Source organism: Caloenas nicobarica, chromosome 33 (genome assembly GCF_036013445.1).
Source record: "Caloenas nicobarica isolate bCalNic1 chromosome 33, bCalNic1.hap1, whole genome shotgun sequence".
Lineage (NCBI taxonomy): Eukaryota > Metazoa > Chordata > Aves > Columbiformes > Columbidae > Caloenas > Caloenas nicobarica.
The window spans coordinates 1526923-1549462 of NC_088277.1; the positions used below are offsets into that span (position 1 = coordinate 1526923).

General features: G+C 64.7%; 5 protein-coding genes and 2 non-coding genes across 10 annotated transcripts; 1 reads left to right on the forward strand and 6 right to left on the reverse strand.

The window, feature by feature from the left end:
• Positions 1–473: 473 nt before the first annotated feature.
• ATP5F1B (ATP synthase F1 subunit beta) lies at positions 474–3548 on the reverse strand. Its single transcript, XM_065654451.1, has 10 exons — positions 3367–3548; positions 2825–3007; positions 2386–2560; positions 2149–2270; positions 1762–1946; positions 1523–1681; positions 1315–1437; positions 1022–1234; positions 742–943; positions 474–665 (listed from the first exon to the last, which is right to left on the reverse strand). Exons 1-10 carry the CDS (start codon positions 3509–3511, stop codon positions 568–570), a joined length of 1605 nt encoding a protein of 534 aa, XP_065510523.1. The 5' UTR covers positions 3512–3548; the 3' UTR covers positions 474–567.
• LOC136000640 (small nucleolar RNA SNORD59) lies at positions 2017–2090 on the reverse strand. Its single transcript, XR_010607742.1, has one exon. It is a non-coding gene; the product is annotated as a small nucleolar RNA SNORD59 (small nucleolar RNA).
• On the reverse strand, positions 2726–2800 carry LOC136000641 (small nucleolar RNA SNORD59). The gene has a single exon (XR_010607743.1). It is a non-coding gene; the product is annotated as a small nucleolar RNA SNORD59 (small nucleolar RNA).
• Positions 3549–4590: 1042 nt separating the features above from the next.
• PTGES3 (prostaglandin E synthase 3) lies at positions 4591–9128 on the reverse strand. Its single transcript, XM_065654530.1, has 8 exons — positions 9044–9128; positions 6511–6624; positions 6340–6409; positions 6118–6216; positions 5877–5966; positions 5527–5589; positions 5236–5260; positions 4591–4909 (listed from the first exon to the last, which is right to left on the reverse strand). Coding segments are annotated over exons 1-8 (483 nt in total). The 5' UTR covers positions 9046–9128; the 3' UTR covers positions 4591–4889.
• A 1305-nt stretch (positions 9129–10433) lies between these two features.
• On the reverse strand, positions 10434–17156 carry NACA (nascent polypeptide associated complex subunit alpha). Of its 2 annotated transcripts, XM_065654444.1 has the most exons (10): positions 17085–17156; positions 16623–16694; positions 15227–15268; positions 12954–14795; positions 11959–12044; positions 11777–11854; positions 11244–11390; positions 11036–11164; positions 10641–10763; positions 10434–10570 (listed from the first exon to the last, which is right to left on the reverse strand). In XM_065654444.1, the coding sequence occupies exons 2-10, from the start codon at positions 16690–16692 to the stop codon at positions 10556–10558; spliced, it is 2532 nt and encodes an 843-aa protein (XP_065510516.1). In that variant the 5' UTR covers positions 16693–16694; positions 17085–17156; the 3' UTR covers positions 10434–10555. The 2 variants fall into 2 exon arrangements, with proteins under 2 accessions (XP_065510516.1, XP_065510517.1); XM_065654445.1 differs by lacking the exons at positions 12954–14795; positions 15227–15268.
• A 233-nt stretch (positions 17157–17389) lies between these two features.
• Positions 17390–20148, reverse strand: PRIM1 (DNA primase subunit 1). Of its 2 annotated transcripts, none has more exons than XM_065654474.1 (13): positions 20046–20148; positions 19724–19881; positions 19516–19622; positions 19371–19444; positions 19097–19233; positions 18972–19030; positions 18558–18668; positions 18370–18460; positions 18154–18298; positions 17999–18068; positions 17843–17928; positions 17673–17771; positions 17390–17586 (listed from the first exon to the last, which is right to left on the reverse strand). In XM_065654474.1, the coding sequence occupies exons 1-13, from the start codon at positions 20146–20148 to the stop codon at positions 17567–17569; spliced, it is 1260 nt and encodes a 419-aa protein (XP_065510546.1). In that variant the 3' UTR covers positions 17390–17566. The 2 variants fall into 2 exon arrangements, with proteins under 2 accessions (XP_065510546.1, XP_065510544.1); XM_065654472.1 differs by having other exon boundaries at positions 18154–18301.
• Positions 20149–20315: 167 nt separating this feature from the next.
• LOC136000544 (retinol dehydrogenase 7-like) lies at positions 20316–22430 on the forward strand. 2 transcript variants are annotated; one of them, XM_065654426.1, is made up of 4 exons: positions 20316–20985; positions 21076–21334; positions 21629–21735; positions 21875–22430. In XM_065654426.1, exons 1-4 carry the CDS (start codon positions 20670–20672, stop codon positions 22093–22095), a joined length of 903 nt encoding a protein of 300 aa, XP_065510498.1. In that variant the 5' UTR covers positions 20316–20669; the 3' UTR covers positions 22096–22430. The 2 variants fall into 2 exon arrangements, with proteins under 2 accessions (XP_065510498.1, XP_065510497.1); XM_065654425.1 differs by having other exon boundaries at positions 21572–21735; positions 21875–22429.
• The last annotated feature ends 110 nt before the right edge of the window (positions 22431–22540 follow it).

Sequence of the window (22540 nt, forward strand, 5' to 3'; positions counted from 1 at the left end):
CGCCTTTTAAAGGGACCGCGGCCCTTCGCGGCGGGGGCGGGGGGGGCAGCGCCACGGCCCCAGCTTTTGCGGGGACGCCCCCCCCCCGCCAACGCGGGACACGGAGACCTCCCGCCCGCCCCCGGTACGCCCGGTGAGGGGTCGGTGCTTGAGCCGCTTGCAGCCGGTGCTTGAGCCCCGTGCGGGGGGGAGCTGGGCCGGAGGGGCCCCCCGGGACCCCGCGGACAAAGCAGCAGCTGCCGGGGCCCCCCCGCGGCGGCTCTTTGTGCCGCAAAATGGTGGAGTCAGAACACGGAGTGGGGGGAACGCAGAGACACAGGACTGGGGACAGACAAGGGACCAGCAGCTGCCACCACCCACAGCCCCTGCCCCATGCGGGGGGCAGGGGGAGCCCCCAGCCCCCCCATCTCATTGGTGGGGTTCCTGGGTCCCACCCCCACTCCGATCCAGGGTGGAGCACGCAAAGTCCAGGATGTTTTAACCGAAGTTTTATTGGAAATGTTAAATACTGGGGGGGTCCAGCCCAACGTGGAGCTGGGGGCCGGGGGGGTGCAGTGACCCCCTCCCTCACGCGTGTTCTTCCGCCAGCTTCTCCGCCTTGGCCACGGCCTCCTCGATGGGCCCCACCATGTAGAAGGCCTGTTCCGGGAGGTGGTCGTATTCACCTAGGGGGAGACACCGTTGTCAGGTGGGGAACGGGGCCCCCCAGCCCCACCTGCGCCTCCCTGGGGGCCACTGCACCTGCCAGGATCTGCTTGAAGCCCTTGATGGTCTCCTTGAGCGGCACCAACTTGCCCATGTGGCCGGTGAAGACCTCGGCCACCTGGAAGGGCTGCGACAAGAAGCGCTGGATCTTGCGCGCCCGCGCCACCGTCAGCTTGTCCTCCTCGGACAGCTCGTCCATGCCCAGGATGGCGATGATGTCCTGCAGAGACTTGTAATCCTGGAGAGGGGGGGACAAAAGGGGGTGAGCAGCCGGCAGTGGGCTCCCCAGCACCCAAGGGTGCTGCCCCCAACTCACCTGCAAGATCTTCTGCACCCCACGAGCTACGTCGTAGTGCTCGGGGCCCACGATGTTGGGGTCCATGATGCGGGAGGTGGAGTCCAGCGGGTCCACGGCCGGGTAGATGCCGAGCTCAGCGATGGCGCGGGACAGCACGGTGGTGGCGTCCAGGTGAGCGAAGGTGGTGGCGGGGGCGGGGTCGGTCAGGTCATCAGCCGGCACATAGATGGCCTGGGGGGGGACGGGAGGGGACGGTGGGACTGGGAGGGGACGTGGTGACCGTGGTGCGGTGTCCCCGGCGCTGCCCTCACCTGCACCGAGGTGATGGAGCCCTTGCGCGTGGTGGTGATCCGCTCCTGCATGGTGCCCATGTCGGTGGCCAGTGTGGGCTGGTAGCCCACAGCTGAGGGGATCCGGCCCAGCAGGGCTGACACCTGGGGGAGCAGGGCCCGTTGGCGGCTGCATGAGGCTGGGAGGGCCCTGGACACCCCCACACGCACCCCCGGCCCCAGCACAGACCTCGGAGCCAGCCTGGGTGAAGCGGAAGATGTTGTCGATGAAGAGCAGCACGTCCTGACCCTCCTGGTCCCTGAAGTACTCGGCCACCGTCAGCCCCGTCAGGGCCACCCTGGCACGGGCGCCCGGGGGCTCGTTCATCTGCCCGTAGACCAGGGCGACCTGCGGCAGGAGCGCGGGGTTGGCACCGCGCCGCTCTGCTGCCCGTGCCCCCCGTGACTCCCCCGGGGACCCGGCCCCACCTTGGACGTGGCGTCTTTCAGGTTGATGACCCCAGACTCAATCATCTCGTGGTACAAATCGTTGCCCTCGCGGGTTCGCTCTCCCACACCGGCGAACACCGAGTAACCGCCGTGGGCTTTGGCCACGTTGTTGATCAGCTCCATGATCAGCACGGTCTTGCCAACGCCAGCACCGCCAAACAGACCTGGAAGGAAGAGGAACCCGCTCAAGGACACGCCGGCCCAGTGGTCCCCGGCGTCCCCCTTCACCCCTTTCCTCCTCAGATCAATAAACACGGCTTCAGCAAACTCAGAAGAACGAAAGTCAAACGGTTACTCATCAGTGAAGGAAACTGCTGCGGAGGGATCAGTGCTGGGTGCCCCCCTCCCCAGACACCCCCAACCTACCGATCTTGCCGCCCTTGGCGTAGGGAGCCAGCAGATCCACCACCTTGATCCCTGTCACCAGGATCTCCTGTTCAACGCTCATCTCCACAAACTCGGGGGCTTCGGCGTGGATGGCGGCGAACCTGCCGCAGAAGTGGGGAGAGGGGCTGAGCCCCTGCTCGCACCTGCGGCTCCAGGACCCGCACCCCGACCTCAAACCCTGCGGGACGCTCGTCCCCGGCCCAGGGTGTCACTCACTGTTTTGTCTTGATGGGGCCCCTCTCGTCGATGGGCTCCCCGATGACGTTCATGATCCTGCCCAGGGTCTCGGGGCCGACGGGGATGCGGATGGGCGCACCGGAGTCCAGAACCTTCTGTCCTCTCACCAGGCCCTCCGTGCCGTCCATGGCGATGGTTCGCACCGTGTTCTCCCCTGCCGGAGCCCAAGGACGGTGTCACAGCGGCGCCCTCGGGCTGACCCTGGGGACAGCTGCTGGTGGCTTCCCCAGCCCTGCCAAGGGACTGGGAGGAGAACCAAGAAGAGCAGGACCCAGGGACACAAAACCCGAACCCGGAGCCCTCCGGCCGCTGTTTTCCTCCTCCTCAGATTGAAATCCGTGGCTTCAGCGAGCTCAGGAGAACGAAAGTCACCAAGATCCATCATCACGGGAGGGTCCCCCGTCCCACAGACACTCACCCAGGTGCTGAGCCACCTCCAGCACCAGCCGCGTCTCCCGGCCCTGCACCTCCAGCGCGTTCAGGATGGGCGGCAGCCCCTCGTCGAACTGCACGTCAACCACGGCCCCGATAACGGCCACGATGTGGCCGGTACCGGCACCGGCCTTGGCGGCGGGGGCGGCTTGGGCCGCATAGTCCCGACCTAGACGGGGCCGGGGGGGGAAGAGGGACGAGTCAAGGTCGGGCGGGAACGGGGCGGCTCCGGGGGGCGGAGCGGGGACCCCCGGGATGTGCCGGAACCCCCCGGGATGTGGCAAAACCCCCGGGATGTGGCAGAACCCCCCGGGATGTGGCAGAACCCCCCGGGATGTGCGGGGACCCCGTGACCCCCCCAAACCCACCCGGCCCCCCCCCAGAGCGCCAGCGTCACCTCATCGGTACCCCCGGGACCCCCGCGCTTCCTCCAGGAGCCGCCGCTCCCCACACGGCCGCTCCCGGTACCGGCCCCGCGCCCCTCGCCCGCGCAGGCCGCAAGGTGACCCCGGGCCGCCCCGCACTCACGCGCCCCGGTGGCGGCGGCGGCCGGGCCGGCCCCGCGGCTGAGGAGCAGCGGCAGGAGGTGGCGGCGCGGCCCGGCCCCGCGGCGCAGCAGCGGCCGAACGGCGGCGGCGGCGGCGGCCGAGCAGCGACCCGCGAGCCCCAACATGGCGGCGCCGACTGAGCCCCGCGCCCCGCCCGCCGCACACGGCCCCCGCGGGGCGGGGCCGCAGAGCGCGTCACCGGCCAACGCGCACGCCCATTGGGCGCCGCGGTACGCCGCGCCGCCGCATTCGCGTTCCCATTGGTCGAGGTTACCTCGGCGCTCGTTTGCTACCTCCTGGCGATTGGGCGGCAGCTCTACCCGTCAGGGAAGGCCGCGAAGTGATAGGGCAAGATTGGAGTAGGGGGCGGGTGCTAGCTGAAGGGCGCCGGAAGTAGAGAAACACGTGTTCCACGCTTGTCCTTGGGGCGGGCGCGGTGACCGCGGGCCCCCCAGGTGCCGCAATGCGGCCGGTTACCGAGACACAGCCCCGGCCTGACAGGCACAGCATGGGCCCGAGGGAACACAGCCCTGGCCCGAGGGGGCCACCGGGTGCCCACCACCGCGCAGCACCGGGTCGGGCCTGTCCCCCTCGGACTACCGGTCCCCCCCCCGGTTTTACCAGCTCCTCCCGGTGCTACCGCCCCCGCCAGCCGAGAAGCCACCCCCGGCACAGAGACAGGCCCAGGCGGAAGGAGAGCCAGGGAGTCTTCAACAGTTTATTAGAAAGAATGTAGACATTAAAAAAATCCCCGCTGCTCTGAACAGAAACTGAGGTTTTTCAGCCCGGATCGCGGCCCCACCTGCACAGTGCAAAGACGATTTGGTCTGAAATAACAGATTAACGAGCAACAACGCGCAGCCCCGGCCCCGCAGCAGGAGGTGAAGCTCTGGGGACAGGCAGGACCGGGGGAGGCTCCAGCAGAACTGGGGATAACCAACACCAAATCACAAGAATTTTGTTTTCCAATAAAAACTTCAGTGGAACAGACCTGAAGACACCACAGAAGGAGCCAATGACTTGTTTCAGCCAGTTTTGTTCCTAGTAGTTAGTTAATTTCAGGCCACAGTGGGGGGGGGGGTGGTGTGGAAATTAAAAAAAAAAAACAAACAAAGAACCAAAAAAAGAAAACCCGAAACACCAACTCATTTACCCCATGGTGTAAATTCAGGATTTCCGGGTGTAATTACATCTGCTACGAGGAAAAGAGGCTCTGTAAACTTTATTGCGACTGCTCTGGATCCACTGCCTACACCTCAATGGGGTTTTCTTTTTTTTGTTTGGAAGTCTGGAACGCGGTTCATGCAGAACGTTATTGCCTCTGGCGGCTGCGGAGCCGCGCGCCGGGACACACCAACCCTCGGGGAAGCCATCGAAATGGGCTGAAAATGGGTTAAAGGATGCAGGATCTCCCGGGAGGGCTATCAACTCAGGAATTCTTATCTCAATTATGAAATGTTGTGATGAAGTTCTTTCCCCAAACCCTGAAGACAACGGTTGTTCTTACTCCAGATCCGGCATTTCTAGAGAGGAAGAGGAGAGTGTTAGTGGCTGGGTTTTGTTGTTGTTGTTTTGGTTTTGTTTTTTTTTTAAAAAAGCGACCAGGAGCCCCAGCACATCACAAGGGACACAGGGCAGTTCTGGGTCTCCCCCCTCACTCCGGTACTCGAGCGGGGAAGGTCCCACCAACATTTTGTGCTGGTGCGGAAGCGCTTGCACCAGGTTCTATCGTCTCAGAGCGCTCAGGAATCAACTCGAGCCAGGATTTAGCGAGACCAAGAGCACAGAACATCTGCTGAACCCAAGCGCTCAGCCAGCGCCCGTGCAAACAACCCCAGCGCCAACTTACTCTCATCATCACTGTCCGGTGAGTCCTGCAAAGAAGGAGAAACATTCACTGAACAAACTGCACCCAAAGACGCTTTTCCCTCCACCCCCCAGCATACAAGCTGCTGTTTTGAAGCCCATCGAGCTTGGGGTGCGCGTCAAAATCTCCCGGTTCCACACGACGTGCTCGTTTCCAGCCCCGTAACACCCGCGGCCGCTCTGCCCAGACAAGGTTTGGTGCGTTTTAACCCGTTACCGGCGCCGAGGGATGCGGGTTTGACCTCCCACCGTGCAGGGCTGTGAACAAACTTACATCGTCTGCCCCGTCTACTTCTGGCAAATCTACATCGTCGTCTCCGCCCATGTTGTTCATCATCTGTTGGGAGAGAATCACCACGTTACGGTGTGAAGGCTGAGCAAGGGGAGCGCCGTAGAAATCTAAAACCAGCTTAAAACTGTTCCAACCAGCAGCCGCCAGTTGTTTGGCAAAATTGCAGAAATTACAAGGTGAGAAATTAAGAAATAAATTAATTGCCTTGCAAACCAACCAGCAGCTGCCACAGGACAAATGTTCATTTAATACCCACAAAGCAGTCACTGGTGACACAGGAAAGCGCCAGGACCCGAAGGAAACGCGAACCCCAGGTCCTTGTGCTCCCGTACCTCGGAAAAGCGATCGAAGTTGGACATGTCTTCGTCTGAATCGTCCTCCCAGTCCTTCCAGTTGTTGAAGTCCACACTGAGCCAGTTGAGCTGCGAAGCAACACGGGGGTTAGTGAGGGGTAAAGGAAAAGCAGCCGCAGCTGGCAGAAGAGGTCAGTATGAACCACGTTCTGATCAGAAGTGACCCCGCTACATCGTGTAGACACGACCCAAATTAAAACAGAATTAAGCACAAACGCACCTTCGCCCTCTCTTTCGTTAACCGCGGCCACGCCTGGCCGGACTCCCCTTTTCGTAAACAACACAAGATAGATCTGTCTGTTCTTTTATGCTTTGACTCCTGGAAAAGAGCAAATACCCGTCAGCACGACCCCAAACCTCAGTGGGAACTGCTCAGATCAGACTTGAGATAACAAATGGTATTTTCAGGGTACAGTGAGAGACCAGGCAAGAGGATACTCACATTTGGATCAATATTATTAAAAAGGTCAATTTCATTTAAATGTTTAAAGTTATCACTTCCTCCAAGACAACTGTTGAGACAAAAAAAAAAGCATTTAGCACAAAACATCTTATAGAACAAACGTGCTTCATTAACAGAACCCGCTGTAGCTCCGCAGCCTGAGGCTCCTACCTGAATGTAAGTTTGGATTTTTCAAAATTTACATTAACATCTTTACTGTCTTCGACGCAAAACTCCACAAAGACGTAGTCCCTTCGGTCGTACCACTTGGCGGAGGCGGGCTGCCTGCGGACGGAGCGGGAGAAGCGTCAGAGCCACCGTTTGGCCCCGGTTATTGCCGAACCATCACTTGTCCCCTTGTTTATCCCACCGGGTGACAACCCAACGCTTTCCCTTTTTTTAGGAAACGCTGCTTGTTTAGGTGAAGTCCAACAGCAGAGGAGCAATTTTATAGGATGTTTTCGGTTGGAAAAGACCTTTAAGGTCAGCAAGTCCAACTGTTATTTTCTTATGATGGTATTTTTAATTATGGGACACGTTTCCTCTTCCGATAGGGAATGACTCTCAGAGGAAACATGAGGATGAAACCACCAGCTGTTCGCTCTGCTGAGGACAAACCCCAACACACCGTTACCCAACAGAAATCGTGTCCCTGCTCAGGACAACATGGGGGCTCCTGAACCACGTTAACACTTCGTAATGGTTTTCAATGGAGACGTCTCCGGCTGTCCCGGGGAGCTGCACGTGCTCCTGGGTCTTGCAGCCGCGGTTTGGCCGCGACCTCGGTATCTTTGCCAAGATCGGGGGGTTTGAGGCACCGAGAGCCCATTTGCAGCGCTTCAAAAGTCTCACTGAGCTGGCCCAGAGCTGCCGGAAAGCTCACGTGCATCTGAGCTACGGAATCAAAGAGACCACAGAAAATTTACTAGACCAGAACCCCCATTTCTAACACGAAATATTTAGTGCTTCCCACCCTGAACACGCCTGCTGTAATTAAAGCCGCGCTGGAGTTGCCTCTCTCGCTCTTTTTTATCTGGTTTGCAAATCTCTGAACCTCCCAGAGGGAGGACGGAAACGTTCCTTAGGCCGGACTTACCGCTCCAACCAGTAGTGCGGGGCTGGAGCTGCGGTTACGGATGCGCCGCAGCCGCTCGCGCTGCCCACGCGGAGACTCCTCAGAGCCCCCGAACCCCCAGAAAACCTCCTGTTTTCTTACAGAACCCGCCAGGACTCTGAACACCAGCACCCAACGGTTCCTCCTTCCTGCCCAAACTCATCCCGGGGGACTTGGCCTCACACCCTGTGCTCTGGTTACGTGTCATCCCCGCGAGATTTACATTTCCTTGAAGGAGATTAATTTAAATGCTATACACATGTAACCACAGCGCAGCCCAGGGAACGAGTTGCCTGCATCCCACGTTCTCAAGGACTTAATCTGTCGCATCTACGTTTGCTGCCACCCGTGGGTTTGTGACTTCCTAACCCGCACTCAACTGTCCCTTCAAGTCCTCGCATCCCGAGGGCAATTGTGACAATCGAGCAGGTTCCAGAAGCTTTGCAGCAGCAGTCGCGGGTGACACGTGCGCTCAGTGTCACCCCAGAGACCCCCGTCCCTGCCCACGACGGGCACAGATGCAGCTTCTCACACCGAATGATGAACCTCAGCTCTTGCTGGCGCGATTCAAGAGGTTTCCAAACCCGTCCTGGAGCTTCGCCGCCACCGGTCGCAACTACTGGGGACTCGTCTTTGTCTCCTGACAATTCCTACAGGCTGAGGATGCTGCAAAAGTCACCTGCTGAACAAGATCTTCAGCCCTAAGAAATCTGCTTTACATGATTAGTTTTCATTTCATTTATACACCCCAGAAAAGCTTTTTATTTTTTAATAACTAGTTTCAGACTACAGACAATTTTAAGCGGGATGCAGTAGCGTTGTAGTTTCTAGATGATGTATTCTACAGGCAGTAAATGAAAAACTCCAACTTTGTGGCGTCCTTCTCGCTTTCAGTCAGATCGAGATGAGGTAAAAGCCTCAGGGACAAGCAGCAACCGGCCCCACTTTGCTCAGCACCTGCAGCACATCAGCTTTCTGAGCAACGAAAAGCCTCGGAAAAGCACGACCACCTTCGCGCATCGAAGGGAAATACCTGGAGATGCGGCGGGTAACAGCACAACCCCCGGAACGGGCGGATTTCACCCCAAAAGCATCACCCTGTGAAGTTCGGCTCCTCCTCCCTCCGCACCGCCGTGTGCACGGGAACACACGCGGCTCCGGGGCCGCTGCGGCTGCCCCGGGAATCACAACGAGCTCGGCTGCTCGGGGCCCCGCGGACCGGGGGTTTCCCGGGGCCGTTTCACGGAGAGCCCCGTGAGCAGGCGGATCAACCGCCGCTCACCGGGGACTCCCGGCGGTTTCGCCCGCGGCCGTTGGTGCCGCTCAACACCCCCGTTCCGGGCGGCGCCGGCCGCCGCTCATCCCGCACGCCCGGGCCCCGCAGCCCCGTTCCCTTCACAGCGGGGCAGGAGCGGGCAAACCCGCGCGGCCCCCGCGGGAGGCGGCCCCGGGCCAGGCCCCGGGCCAGGCCCCGCGCCAGGCCCCGCGCCCCACGCCCGCTCCCTCAGGGCGCCTCCCAGCGCGGGCTCCGGGACAGCGTCCTCCGGCCGCCAGGCCGCGCCCCCCTCGCTCCCCATCCCCGGGCCTCACATGACGAACGGCGGCGGCTCCGGCTGGCGCTGCTGGTGCGGTGCGGGCCGGGTCCGGCTGTGCGCGGCGGCGGTACCGGGGGCAGGGCCGAGGCGGCTGCTCGGGGCTCGGCGCGGCCTCGCTCCCACAATGCCCCGCGCGGCGGCGCCCAGCGCTGGTGACGCAGCAAAATACCCGCCGCGTGCGGCCCCTGGCGCGCGGGGCCGGCCGCCCCGCCCCGCCCGCGCCCCGCCCCTCCCGCGCGCGCGCCCGCTCCCTCCTCCCTTCTAGCAGCTTCTCGCCGCGCAGGCGCGTTGCGGGCCGGAAGGGGCGGGGCCGGCGGTTGCCGTGGCGACGGGGCAGCCGCGGCGGGGCCTGGTCGGCGGACGGGCCTCACCCGGGCCCCATCCCGCGGGGTCCAGCCGAACCCCCGGGGCTGTGCACGGCAGAGCGCAACTCACAGCCCGCCCCGCCGCCGTTAGATCATCCCGGGCCGGCCCGGAGCCTCCGGTTTGGGGCCCACACCCCTGCGTGCGGGAGCACATGCTGGCGGCAGGGCCCAGGCTGGCAGCCCCGGGTTCACAGCATCACAGAATGTCAGAGATTGGAAGGGACCTCGGAAGCTCATCCAGTCCAACCCCCCCGCTGGAGCAGGAACACCCAGATGAGGTTACACAGGAACCAGGCGGGTTGGAATGTCTGCAGAGAAGGAGACTCCACAACCTCCCTGGGCAGCCTGGGCCAGGCTCTGGCACCCTCACATGAAGAAGTTTCTTCTCATATTCAAGCAAAACCTCCCGTGTTCCAGTTTACACCCATTGCCCCTTGTCCTGTCACTGGTTGTCACCCAGAAGAGCCTGGCTCCATCCTCCTGACACTCCCCCTTTCCATATTGATCCCCATGAATGAGTCACCCCTCAGTCTCCTCTTCTCCAGCTCAGAGCCCCAGCTCCTCAGCCTTTCCTCACACGGGAGATGCTCCACTCCCTGCAGCATCTTCGTGGCTGCGCTGGGCTCTCTCCAGCAGTTCCCTGTCCTTGGACTGAGGGGCCCAGAACTGGACACAATATTCCAGATGTGATCTCACCAGGGCAGAGTAGAGGGGAAGGAGAACCTCTCTGACCTACTAAACACACCCCTTCTAATACACCCCAGGGTTCTTAATTATTAATAAACTGTCAAACGCTGCCGTGCAAACCTCTGGTGCCATCCCTGCCTCAGGCCTGGCCAGGCTGAGGGTACCGAAGGGCTCCCGGTACCAAAGGGCTCCGGTCACCATCACCTGTTAAATCCCCTCTGGCTTCCCGGGGACGGGAAGGACACAGGGGACAGGACGGGGTATTGGGGCCGAGATCTCCCCCCAGGAACATTCCACCCCGGTGCCGGGAGGGCAGTGAAGCCGACAACGAGCAGAACGTGTGTCACCAACAATAAGCCACAATTTTTATTAATTGATAGAAATAGTACAAATTTTAAATTTAGTTGCATCTTACTCTTCTCTGAAACACCAAAAAAGGTTCCGCCCTCTGGCAGCTACATCGTCAACTCCTGCAGAGAGAAAGGCTGGTGAGGAGCCAGCGGCACCGACCCCGGGACGTCCCCCCGCACGCACACTCACCATTATCGCATTTACGATGTCGTTACTGTTGTTCTTGAGCGCACGCACGGCCTTTGCTCGCGACACGTTTGCCTGGGACATCACCAGCTCGATGTCTTTCACCTCAACGCCGGTTTCGTCAACCTGAAGGAGAGGGAGCAGCGGGATTCGCGCCAGCCCTGCACACGGTTCTGGCTCCGTGTTGGGATTGGGAGGCACAACCAGCCCTGGGGACAGTCCTGGGGACCAGATCCCCCCGGGAAGGAATCTCCTCCCTTTGCCATCATGGCAAAAACACGGACAAGGGAAGGAAACGCAGGGATCTGAACACAAAGTGCAGATGCTGTGCAGGACGTGCGTGGACGGGCAGCCCGGGGCAGGCGCAGGCCCCTCGGGGCTGGGGAAGGCGCCCATACCTCTTCTTCCTCGCTCTCCTCCTGCACGGTGGGGGTCTGTGTGTTTTCCTGGATGTTTGAAACGGCTTCTCCTTGCACTTTGAATTTCTCTGCAGCTGCCAGCTGGGCCTGCTGGGACAGGTCTTCGATCTGGAAGAGCGAAGAAGCGTGAGCAAGGCTGGCCCTGCGCAGAGCAGGACACGGTCACGGAGCCGCAGCGTCTGCTCACCTTTGCTTCGCCGAAGACGATGTAGGTGTCTGACGCTGGGCTCTTGTACACGTCTGGCTTTGTGATGACGAAGAGGATGTTCTTGGATTTCCGGATGGTGACTCTGGTTACTCCTGTCACCTGGCGAAGACCCAGTTTAGACATTGCCTGAAAAACATGAGAGACACATGAGTTACTGAGACAGCGTGGCTGGCGAAAAGATGCATCCACACATCTGCTCTCCAGAGATCGGCGTGCTCGTGTTTTCCTGCTACAGAGCAGTGTTCCCGAGAGGGCACTCCCTGCTCCATGACTGCGAGACTCACAGTACGACCCCGGGCCCCTCCACACGAGGATTTTTACCCTGAACAAAGCGTTCCCCTGTGCAGAAAGTCACACAAAGCTCCCTCGGCTCCTGAACACCTGGCTGGAACCATACGGGGCGGGAGGAGCTGCAGCCCTGAGCAGGGTCCAGCGCGAAGACCCCAGGACTTGGGGACACCCTGCTGGGACTTGGGGACATGCAGTTTGATTCACCCGCCGCCCCACCTCACCTTCCGTGCTTTCTTTTCGCTCCGGCTCTGTTTTGCTTTGCTAACGGGTTCTTCATCTATTTCAGCAGCTGCCGCAAGCTGCAAGGAGAGAAAAGAAGGAGGAATGACAAGAATCCCGTGGCGGCAGAGGATGACACCAGCATGGATCCTGCTTCACCGCTGCCACGTGCTGCTTGCCCTACCTGTGCCTGCTGTGTCGTGGCCTGTGTGGAGTCTTGCTCTTCGAGCTCTGGTACAGATTCATCGCTGTCAGACTCTGTTCCGGACCCTAAAAACACACACCCGTCACTCCGTGGCTCAGGCGGGTCCAGGGGATGCAGTGAGATCAGCCCCATGCTGCTGCCAGAGCCCTGTGGGTGCCTGGAGACCCATTCCGGAACGCCGAGTCACCGCTGGCCTGAGCTGCGGACGGGGACACCCCAGCTCCCTGCGGTGAAGCTGCAGCTCCAGGAGCTCAGACGCAGCACAGAAAAGAGACCTAATTCCCCAGGTCCTTTCCGTGACTTCACCGCAGGGGACAATTTGCAATTATCCTGAAAACCCCCGTCAAGGAGCGGCCTCTGTGCCAGGTCCTGACAGCTGCCGGAGCCGGGGTGGCTCAGAGCGCTGCCGGCTCCTACAGCACTGCTGCCATCAGCTTGCCAACCGCGGCATGGCCGTGTGCGACCACACGGCAGCAAGCAGAGCCGAGCCAGAGGGCGACAGGACCCCCATGGTGTAGCCGTTACCTGGATTCGGTCCTGTTTCCTCCCCTGGACAGGGCCCCACAGCCACGCTGGGCACACAGGAGCCCTCGGCACAGCTCTGCCGGTGTCGGTGCGCGCCTGGGGATGGGCCCATTTGGGCACCTGCGCTGCCCACAGCTCCCATCCGCTGGCAGATGGACAGAGGGAGAACCACAACAGCAGACACACACCGGGTACGCAGTGGAGCCGCAGCGCCCACACCACAAACACACCGTGCTCCGTGCCGACAACAGGCGTTAGTGCCACCGGCTGCGCCGAGCCTGGTCCCAGGGCCGTCTCCCTCCCCGTTCCCTGGCTCACCGGCTGCTCGGGGCAATCAGCTCGGTCCGGCACAGCTCAGCCCCGGGCATCTAGTGGCGCCGTGGGCGGGTTAGTATCCAGTGGGCAGGCAGTGACACTCCATGCACACGGCAAACCCCGGCGGCAAATACCCTTGTCGTTCCTCAGGACGGGCTTAGCCGGGGGAGCGGGGGACCCCGGGGGGGCCGCGGCCGCACGGGGAGACAGGTCCACCAGGATGGGCCGCGCCGGCGGCTCGGCAGCGGGCGGCTCGGGGGGGATCAGAGGCGGCAGGTCCTCGTCCTCGGTGGCAGCGCTGACGGGGGCTGCGGCCTTCGCAGGGGGCTTGGGGGGGGGCAGGTGGGGGCCCGGCTTGCTCACCTTGCTGGAAGGGGGCTGCTTTTTGGTGGGGGCAGAGGAGGCAGGTGGTGGGGTACCAGCCGGTGCAGCAGAGGCCTCAGCTTTCTGGGGAGCAGGGGCCGTATGATCAGCCGATGGCTTTGGGGAGGCACCAGGAACCCCCGGAGCTGCTGGGGGAACAGCTGGGGCTGCAACCGGGCTTTTGGGGGGGGCTTTGGGCGCAGGGGGGACAGCTGGTGCTGCAGGGGCAGAGGGAGCAGCTGGGGCAGCAACGGTGCTGCCCTTTGCCAGCTTTTTGGAGGCTGGAGGGGCAGCTGGAGCTGCAGGAGCAGCTGGGGCAGCAGCAACAGGGCTCTTGGGAGCCGCTTTGGCTGGGGGAGCGGCAGCCGGAGCTGGTGGAGCTTTCATCACCGGTGCAGCTGGAGCAGGAGGAGACACCGGGGCAGTGACCGGGCTCACAGGAGGTGATTTGGCTGCAGGAGGGGTGGCTGGAGCTGCCACTACCGCTGTGACAGGCGGGGGACTGGCAGGGGCTGAGGGGACAGCAGGCACAGGAGCTGCTGGGGGGGAGCCGGGACTCGCTGGAGCTGCTTTGGCTGGAGCAGCCACGGCTGGTGCGGCACTGGGAGCTGCTGGGGCAGCACTGGGAGCTGCTGGCGTGGCACTGGGAGCTGCTGGGGCGGCACTGGGAGCTGCTGGGGCGGCACTGGGAGCTGCTGGTGTCAGTGGCCCTGGGGAACACGGGGCAGCTCCCGCAGAGGGTTTGGCTGGGGCAGGAGCTGCCGCAGGTGCTGCCTGAGGGTCTGGGCCGCCGGGAGGTGTCCTGGCTGCCAAGGGAGGGACTGGGGGGGCAGCAGCTGGGGCTGCCAGGGGACCAGTCTTGGTGACAGGAGCAACTGGGAGCTGTGGGGAGAGTGGAGCACCAGGGGCTGGGCCCGGTGGGGCAGCAGCGAGGCTCCCAGGGGACATCCCAGCCGGCAGCAGGGGGACAGGGGGTGACAATGGGGCCGTGGGGGCAGCCGGGATGACGGGTGGTGAGACGGCACCGGCTGGGCACTGGGGAGGAGCAGGAGGCAGCAGGGGACAGGCTGGGGCTTGGGGCTCAGCCGGAGCAGCAGCCAGCGGGGTGGCAGTGGGGCTGCCGGGGGACAGCGGCACTGCCGGGGCGGCTGCTGCCGGTGCTGTGGCAGGACCGAGCGGGGCTGCCATGGGCAGAGGCGGGGAGCCTGGGCTCTGGGGACATGCCATGGCCGCGGGGGCTGCTGGAGGGACAGGGGAGGGGGGGAGAGGGGCTGGGGCTACCCCGGGGGCACCTGCCATGGGAGGAGAACCGGGACTCACCAGGGGAGCCGCTGGCACTGCGGCAGGGGCAGCAGCCAGAGCGGGGGCTCCTGGAGACACTGGGGTAACTGGGACAGGCCCTGGAGACCCTGGGGCTGCAGCTGGGGACGAGGGAGCTGGAGGGGGGGCAACAGTAATTGGGACCTGCAGAGCTGGGGCGGGGAGCTGGGGGGGGGCCGAAAACACGGGGGTCACCGCAGCCGGGACCACAGGAGGGGAAACAGGGGCTGGGCTGGGCAGCTCCGCAGGGAGAGCGGGGCCCGGAGCCGGGGAAGGAGCAGCCTGAGGAGCAGCTGGAGGAGAGAAAGAGAGTGAAGCCATGAGAGAGGGGACAGGAGGCGACAGGAGGGGACAGGAGACGGCGGCTGGCCCGGCACAGCTGTGGCACAGCCCCAGCCAGCATGGCACAGCCCTGGCTGGAGCTCTGGCGCTGCTCCGAGCCTGGGAAATCACATCCCGGCTGGTGGGAGCAGGGGGGGTGATGAGGACCCCCTCCAAGGACAGGAAGGAAAGTCCAATATGACACAGTGTCTCAGGAGTGCCCTGGCAGGGGTCAACCTCCCCCAGCCCCAGCAGGTAGGAGAACCCTGGGGACAAGGACACCAAGGGACGACACCGAGTCCCTGCACTCCCCCTGCAAGCTGTTAGGGTTAACGTCACTACAGCCCCCAGAACGGCAAACTCTGGTTAACGGGCACACGGTGTTAACGAGTGTTCCGCGTACCTGGCGCTGGAGCAGCGACTGGGGCTGCGGGAGGGGCTGGAGCTGAACGGGGAGAACAAGAGTTGATTAGGACGAGTCCCACAGCCCAGAGCACTTGCCAGCTGGCTCCCCCACACGCCGCCTCCAGCCAGCGCCGGGAGAGCCGGTTATTCCGAACGGCACCGGCATGATCAAAGGGGAAGAGTCTGTGACAGCCAGTGAGAGCAGCGCTGGCCTGACCAGCAGAACCGGCACCACAGCCGGTCGGGAGAGCAGAATTGGCCCGGCCGTGCACCAACACAGCTGCGCACCCGCCCTCCGGCAGCTCCGGCCCTGCGCGTCCTGGCACGTTCGCTGGTGGGACGGCGAGGGGAGAAACCACTGACAGCTGCAGAGCCCAAATCGGGCTGGTTCAGAGAGCCCGGCACGACAAGGGAGCATCAGACCTCCTAATGGCCCATTTCTCCAACCTCTCCCCAGACGGGAGCAGATGGGCACTGGCCAGGCGCTGGGCAACTGCTCCAGGAGCGCCAGACATCAGTGACGGTGCCAACAGTCACCAGGATGCTCGGTGCTCTGCGGAACCCACTGGCACCTCGAGCAGAAGTGACAACCGCGGCCACGAGCTGAGCTGGGCCTGAGCCCCCGCAGCACCAGCCGGACAGACACTGGCTGGACAGACAGCGGCCATCATCAGAGCACCCACTCCAGCTCCCCGACACCTGCACTAAGTGTGATATTTCCAGTTCACACCTCTCCGCTGACAGCCTCACCGCGCCGGTGGCCAACCCTGCACAATCCCAGAACATCAGGGGTTGGAAGGGACCTCGGAAGCTCATCCAGTCCAACCCCCCGCCGGAGCAGGAACACCCAAATGAGGTTACACAGGAACCAGTCGGGTTGGAATGTCTGCAGAGAAGGAGACTCCACAACCTCCCTGGGCAGCCTGGTCCACCATGAAAAAGTTTCTTCTCATATTTAAGCGGAACCTCCTGTGTTCCAGTTTGCACCCACTGCCCCTTGTCCTGTCACTGGTTGTCACCCAAAAGAGCCTGGCTCCATCCTCCTGACACTCCCCCTTTCCATATTGATCCCCATGAATGAGTCACCCCTCAGTCTCCTCTTCTCCAGCTCCAGAGCCCCAGCTCCTCAGCCTTTCCTCACACGGGAGATGCTCCACTCACTTCAGCATCTTCATTGCTCTGCACCAGCCCCTGGTTCGGCGGGGAACGGACACGCACCCAAACCCGGCCCCGCACGCCCCCCCCGCCCCGCAGCTGCCCCGTCACTCCCCGGGGCTCCCCCGGCCCGGTCACATCCCGTGTGACTCCAGTCCTGGGTCCTGCAGCCACAACCGAGGGGGTTTCGCCGGGAACCCCCGGAACGGGCCCCGGTGTCCGTTCCCCCCCGGGCTCACCTGTCTCAGCCTGCGGCTGCGGCAGCTCCTGCTCAGTGGCCGGGACGGTTTCTGTCGCTTCGCCGGGCATTGCTGGGGAGAGGGACAAGGCGTCAGCCCCGGGCTCGCCGGGCCTTGGGACAGCCCGAGCGCGGCCACCGGGAACCCAGAGGCACCGAACGCCTCCGGTACCGCTCAGCCGCGGTCGGTCCCGGGCACTCCCAGCCCAGCGGGCCCCGAGCGCCGCCCGGTCCCGGTGCCAACGGGGCTCCCCTGAACCGGGGCCTCGCCCGCCTCCCCCTCCCCGGAGCGGGCGGCCCCTTCCCGGTGCGCGGGGCCGCCCCCGCCGCCCAGCCCTGCCCGGCGCGACCACGACCCCAGCGGCGGCCTCCACCGGGCCGCCACCGCCCTCCCGCCCTCCCTCCCGACCCGGCCGCCGCCCCGGTTGGGCGGATGGCGGCGGATGGCAGCGGCGGGACTCACCGTGCGGGGAGCAGGGCCCAAGATGGCGGCGGAAAGAGACCGAAAAGCTGGAAGCGCGACTTCCGGCACGGCGAGAACTTCCGGTGCAGCGGCAGAGCCCGCCGCCCGCCCCGGGAGCCGCGCTCAGGCGTTCCGGGCCGAGCCGGGACCCCCGGGGTGGGGTACGGGGGGGTACGGGGCCCCCGGGGTGGGGTACGGGGTCTACGGGGGGCAGAGACCCCCGGCTCTCCCCCAGATCCAGCCCCATCTCCCTCCCACCTCGGCGCATCCCCAAGTGCAGGCACTGGGGTGACAGAGACGTTTAATGGTTTTTGTGTAGAAAAAGTACAAAAGGTAGAAAAATTGCAAAGGGCCCGTGGGGAGCAGGACCGGGCGGCCAGCAGCCCTGGGGTTCCCGCTCACGACACCGGGACCCCACGGCCGGTGGAGGTGACAGTTGGTCCCTCAGTGTCCCCATGTCCAGGACCGGGATCCCCGAGACCTCAGAAGTCTCCTTGCAGGTCTGCAGAGAGGAGAAACGGATCATTTTATAGAAAAAGCAGTTTCTCAGAGCTGGGGTCCCCCCTCGGGGTCCCCCCCGCCCCTCACCGCTCCGCCGCAGCCGCTCGCCCCGCCGGGCGCGCTCCATCTCCTCCACAAACTGCTCCAACATCCGCACGTAGGGCGCCAGGCTGGTCTTCTTGTAGTCTGGGGGGATTCGGGGGTTGAGCAGGAGTAGGGCAGGGGGACCCCCCGCTCACCCCGGACCCCCCGCTCACCCCGCACACGGCGCTTGGGCTCCGTCTCGCCGCAGTCCTCCTGCTCCCCGGCATCGCCAGCCGCGTCCAGCTCGTGGCACAGGGAGCTGCGGGACACGGTGGGACATGGCGGGGGCTGCCGGCCTCCCCCGGGACCCCCCGAACCCGCTCACATACCTGATGGTGGGGACGGCGAACGGGTCAAACTGGTCCAGCCTCTGCAGATCCAGCGGCACCGAAATGCGACCTGCGAGAGAGGGGACTCACGGCGGGGGGTGCCCGGCCACGGGGGGTCCCCGAGGGGTGCGGGTCCCGTGGGCCCCCAGCCCCACCTGTTTTGGGGTGGACGCTGAAGGGGCTCTTCAGCAGGTGGCCCACGCCTTTGCTGACGTTGATGTCGAGGCGGGGGAAGCAGTACTGCAGCATGATCTCCCAGTCCGCGTAGCACGGCGTGACGCCCTTCCCGGCCGCCACCTGCTGCTGTGGGGACAAACGGGTCAGGGGGGGCCTGCGGGAGCCCCCAACCCTCACCCAGGGCCCCCACTCACCCGTGTCCACTCCATGTGGCCCTTCAGCAGCCCCCAGCGCTGCACTGAGTCCCGCTTCTTGGAGAACTCGCTCTGCAGCACCTCCCGGTGCTGTGGCCACGGTCAAGGCTGATCGCGGATGCCACCGGTCCCGCTCCCCCTGCCCAGACCCCCGCTCCACGCCCGGTGAGCCCACTATGTGAAGGATATCGTCCGGGACGAGCGCCAGCACCTTGTCCCAGCTCTCCGGGCTGCCCAGGATGTCCTGGCCCACCAGCGCGTACGCCTTGAAGTATTTCTCCACCACGCCGACCGAGCGCCTGCGGAGCGGCGGGGAGAAGCTCAGCCGCAGGTTGCGCCAAGGGAGGTTTAGGTTGGACATTAGGAAAAAATTCTGCGCAGAAACGGTTGTTGGGCATTGGAACAGGCTACTCAGGGCAGTGGTGGAATCACCATCCCTGGAGGGGTTTAAAAGTGCATAGACGAGGTTCTTGGGGACACGGTTTAGCGCTAAAGTTGGGTTATCGATGATCCTGAGGGTCTCTTCCAACCAAAATGATTGATTCTATGATCCTACCCCACAACCGGCGGCCGCGGGGGCCGGGCGGGGCGTCCCCACGCACCTGATGAAGGGGTGGATGGGGTCGCACAGGTTCACCTTCTTCACCGTCTCCGCTCCGCCCTGGGGACACGGCAGCGCTCAGGGCTGGGGGGCGGGCAGGGGGTCCCCGGCGCCCCGCGCACCCACCTTCACCAGGGTCAGGTACTCCACGGTGGCCGCCCGCAGCGCCGGGGACCATTTCCGCACCGCGTCGTCGCACACCCAACAGTGGACGCCCCTCCGGCCCGAGTACACCCACAGGCGGTGCCGCACGCCCAGGTCCTCTGCGGGGGAACAGCCGGTGTCGGGACGGGCTGTGGTGCCCCCCAGCGCCACAAACCCCCCGGCAACCCCCCCGCTTTGGGGTCAGGGTGTTGCTGCGGGGCAGAGCGCGGTCGGGACACATCCCCGAGCCGCTCACCCACGAGCGCGCGGTCGATGACGCGCACGGCGATGGTCATCAGGGTCCAGCACTTGGCGCAGATCTCAGCCGAGCTGCGGGTAGAGCCGGGGGGGTCAGGCCGCCCCGCGTCCCCTTCCTCCCGCCCCGCGTTCCGCCCACGCACCTGCAGCAGGTCCGCACGTCGTCGTAGTCCGTCATGTCGATGTCAAACACCAGCTCCTTCTCCTGCGGCTGGAAGGCGCCCAGGTGCACCGTGTTGTGCTGGTTGGGCTGCGGGACCGGACGGGCTCAGCGTTGGACGGGGACCCCGGTGGTTGTGTCCCCCGGGGGGTGGGTCGGGACGGGACGGGTCGGGACTGGACGGGACTCACCCGGTGGGAATAGACGGCCCCGATGTCGATCTTGTAGGGGTTGATGCGCTGCAGCTCCCGCTCCAGCTCCTGGGGGCTGCCGAAGGACTGGAACCGCAGGTAAACGTCGTCCCGCAGCGTGAAGGAGAATTCCCGCAGCTGGAAATAGTTCTTCACGGCTGCGGGGAGCCGGGGGGGGTCGGGCTGAGGGCGGGGGGCAGCGCCGACACCCCCTCCCTGCACCCCTGAGTCCCCCCGGCCCCCCATCCCCCGGTGTCCCGGGCAGCGCATCCCCCGGGATTTCCCCCCCGGGAGCCGGTACCGGGGCCCCCGCCCCGCTCACCGCCGCCGTAGCTGAGCCAGCGGCCGTAGGCGCCGTGCGGGAAGAGCCGCCGGTAAAAAACCGGGAGCAGCTCGGGCAGCGCCGCCGGCTCGAAAGGCTCCATGGCGGGAAACGGCGGCGGGAAGCGGCGGGACCGGCCCGGGGGCCGCCGGGAGCTGTAGTCCGGCCCCGGGGAGGGGCGGGCCCGGGGCACCGCGGGGTTCGGGACACACCGGCGGGCACGAAGCACCGGGGGAACGGGGGATCAGAGCGGGGGGGTGTGCGGGGGTTCCCGCATCGCGGGCTCCCAGGGGTGCCCGGATGCTCCCGGGGTCCGCGGGACCCCCGGGCGCCGCCGCGCTCCGGTTTAACGATTCCCCGGCGGCCCCGCGGCTGCGACCGGCCCCGAAAAGACCCGGGTGGAGCCGGAGCGGCGCCCCGGGGCAGAGCTGCAGCCCCGGGACCGGACGCCCGCACCGGGACAGCATCCAGGGGGCAGAACGGACGGGGCGGAGCCGCCCGGAGCCCGGTAGCGCCGGCGGCCCCGCGGTCGTTGCACCGGAGCCACTGCCGACCCCGCGCTAATTAATCATTAACGGGCGCCACACGGGCAGGGCCAAAGCCGGGCCGGTGCCGGTACCGAGGATGTGGCTGTACGTGGCGGCGGCGCTGGCCGGGCTGTTCCTGCTGCGGCGCTGGCACCGGGAGCGGCAGACGGTGCCGGGGCTGTCGGAGAAGTTCGTGCTGATCACGGGCTGCGACAGCGGCTTCGGGAACGTGCTGGCGCGGGCGCTGGACGCGCGGGGGCTGCGGGTGCTGGCCGCCTGCCTGGGCGAGCGCGGCGCCGCCGAGCTGCGGGCGGCCGCCTCGCCGCGCCTGCAGACCGTCCTGCTGGACGTCACGTCCAGCCAGAGCGTGGCCGCCGCCGCCGCCTGGGTCCGGGAGCGCGTGGGTGAGCGAGGTAGGACGGGGCGGTCGTCCCCATCGTCACCTGTGCCGCCCCTCCTGCCGCCCCACGGGCGGCTCCGGGTCACCTCGTCCCCTTCGCCAGGTCTCTGGGGGCTGGTGAACAACGCGGGCACCGCCGTCCCCACCGCCCCCAACGAGTGGCTGAGCAAGGCCGACTTTGCCAAGGTGCTGGACGTCAACCTGCTGGGGCTGATCGAGGTGACGCTGAGCCTCCTGCCGCTGGTGCGGCGGGCGCGGGGCCGCGTGGTCAACGTGGCCAGCGTGATGGGCCGCGTCTCCTTTACTGGCGGGGGCTACTGCGTCTCCAAGTTCGGCGTGGAGGCCTTTTCCGACAGCCTCCGGTAAGTCCAGTACAGCAGACACGGCCCCAGTTTCCCCGCTGCAGGGGTTGCCCGGGGAAAGGGAAGGCAAAGCCTTGGCAGAGGTTTCATTCCGTTCCCGCGCCCAATAACTTCCCAGGGAGGGTGCGGCCACGCCGGCTGCCCCGGCACAGCCCCCCCTCGGACCTTGCCCCGGGCGATTGCGCCGCGGTGCCCAGCTTGGCTTTGGCCCTGGTCATGGGGCTCCATCCCTTCCAGGCTCGAGATGCGCGACTTCGGGGTGAAGGTCAGCGTGATCGAGCCCGGCTTCTTCAGGACACAGGTCATCAATACGCAGATCCTGGAGAACAGTTTATTTTCCGCTTGGGAGGGACTCCCGGAAGAAATCAAAGCAAGTTACGGGGAGAAATACCTGAAGGAGTGTAAGTACCTCACCTAAAGGGTAAGCGGTGCCGTTTCCTGACACGAGGCACGTTCCCGGGGCCACGGGGTGTCCCACCGCCCCGTCCCCCCCCGAGGCTCCGAGCCCGGCAGCGTGACCGGCGCGTTGTGCCCCCGCAGTCGTGGCGCAGGTGCGGAAGGCGCAGAAGAGCTGCAGCCCCGACCTGCGCCCGGTGATTAACTGCATGGAGCACGCGCTGACCAGCCGCTGCCCGCGCAGCCGCTACTCGGCGGGCTGGGACGCCAAGCTGTTCTTCATCCCGCTCAGCTACCTGCCGTCCGCCCTCGCCGACGCCGTGCTCAACTGGCCCCGGCCCAAACCCGCCTCGATGGCCGCGTAGGTGGCGCGGGCGGGATCTGGCATCGCCCGCGGCCGAGGTCGTGACTGTGGTTTTCCTGAATTTCTAACTCGATGTAGGCCTGATAACCCGCTGTGCTTTGCTTCTGAATAAAGACAACTCCGGCTGCCGGCCTGGCGGGGTTTGGTGTTCAGCCGCGGCACCGCGGCCGCGTCCCTGCCCCTCTGAAGGCACCAGCACCGGCTGCGCCGCGGGAGCTCGTGGGGTGTCCGGCCGTTCCCCGAGCGCCCGTTCCAGGCAGGGTCCAGCCCCCGCCGGGCTGTGAGAGCCGCGCTGGTCCGAGCCCACGCTCCGGGAGTTACCACACACAATAAAACCAGAGCCGTGCAAACCTGGGTGGATTTCCCTGCAGCAACGGGGCCGGGCAGAGCCTGGCTGTGCCAGGCGAGGCCGGGGATTGCAACGGAGACATGAAACCTTCTCCAGG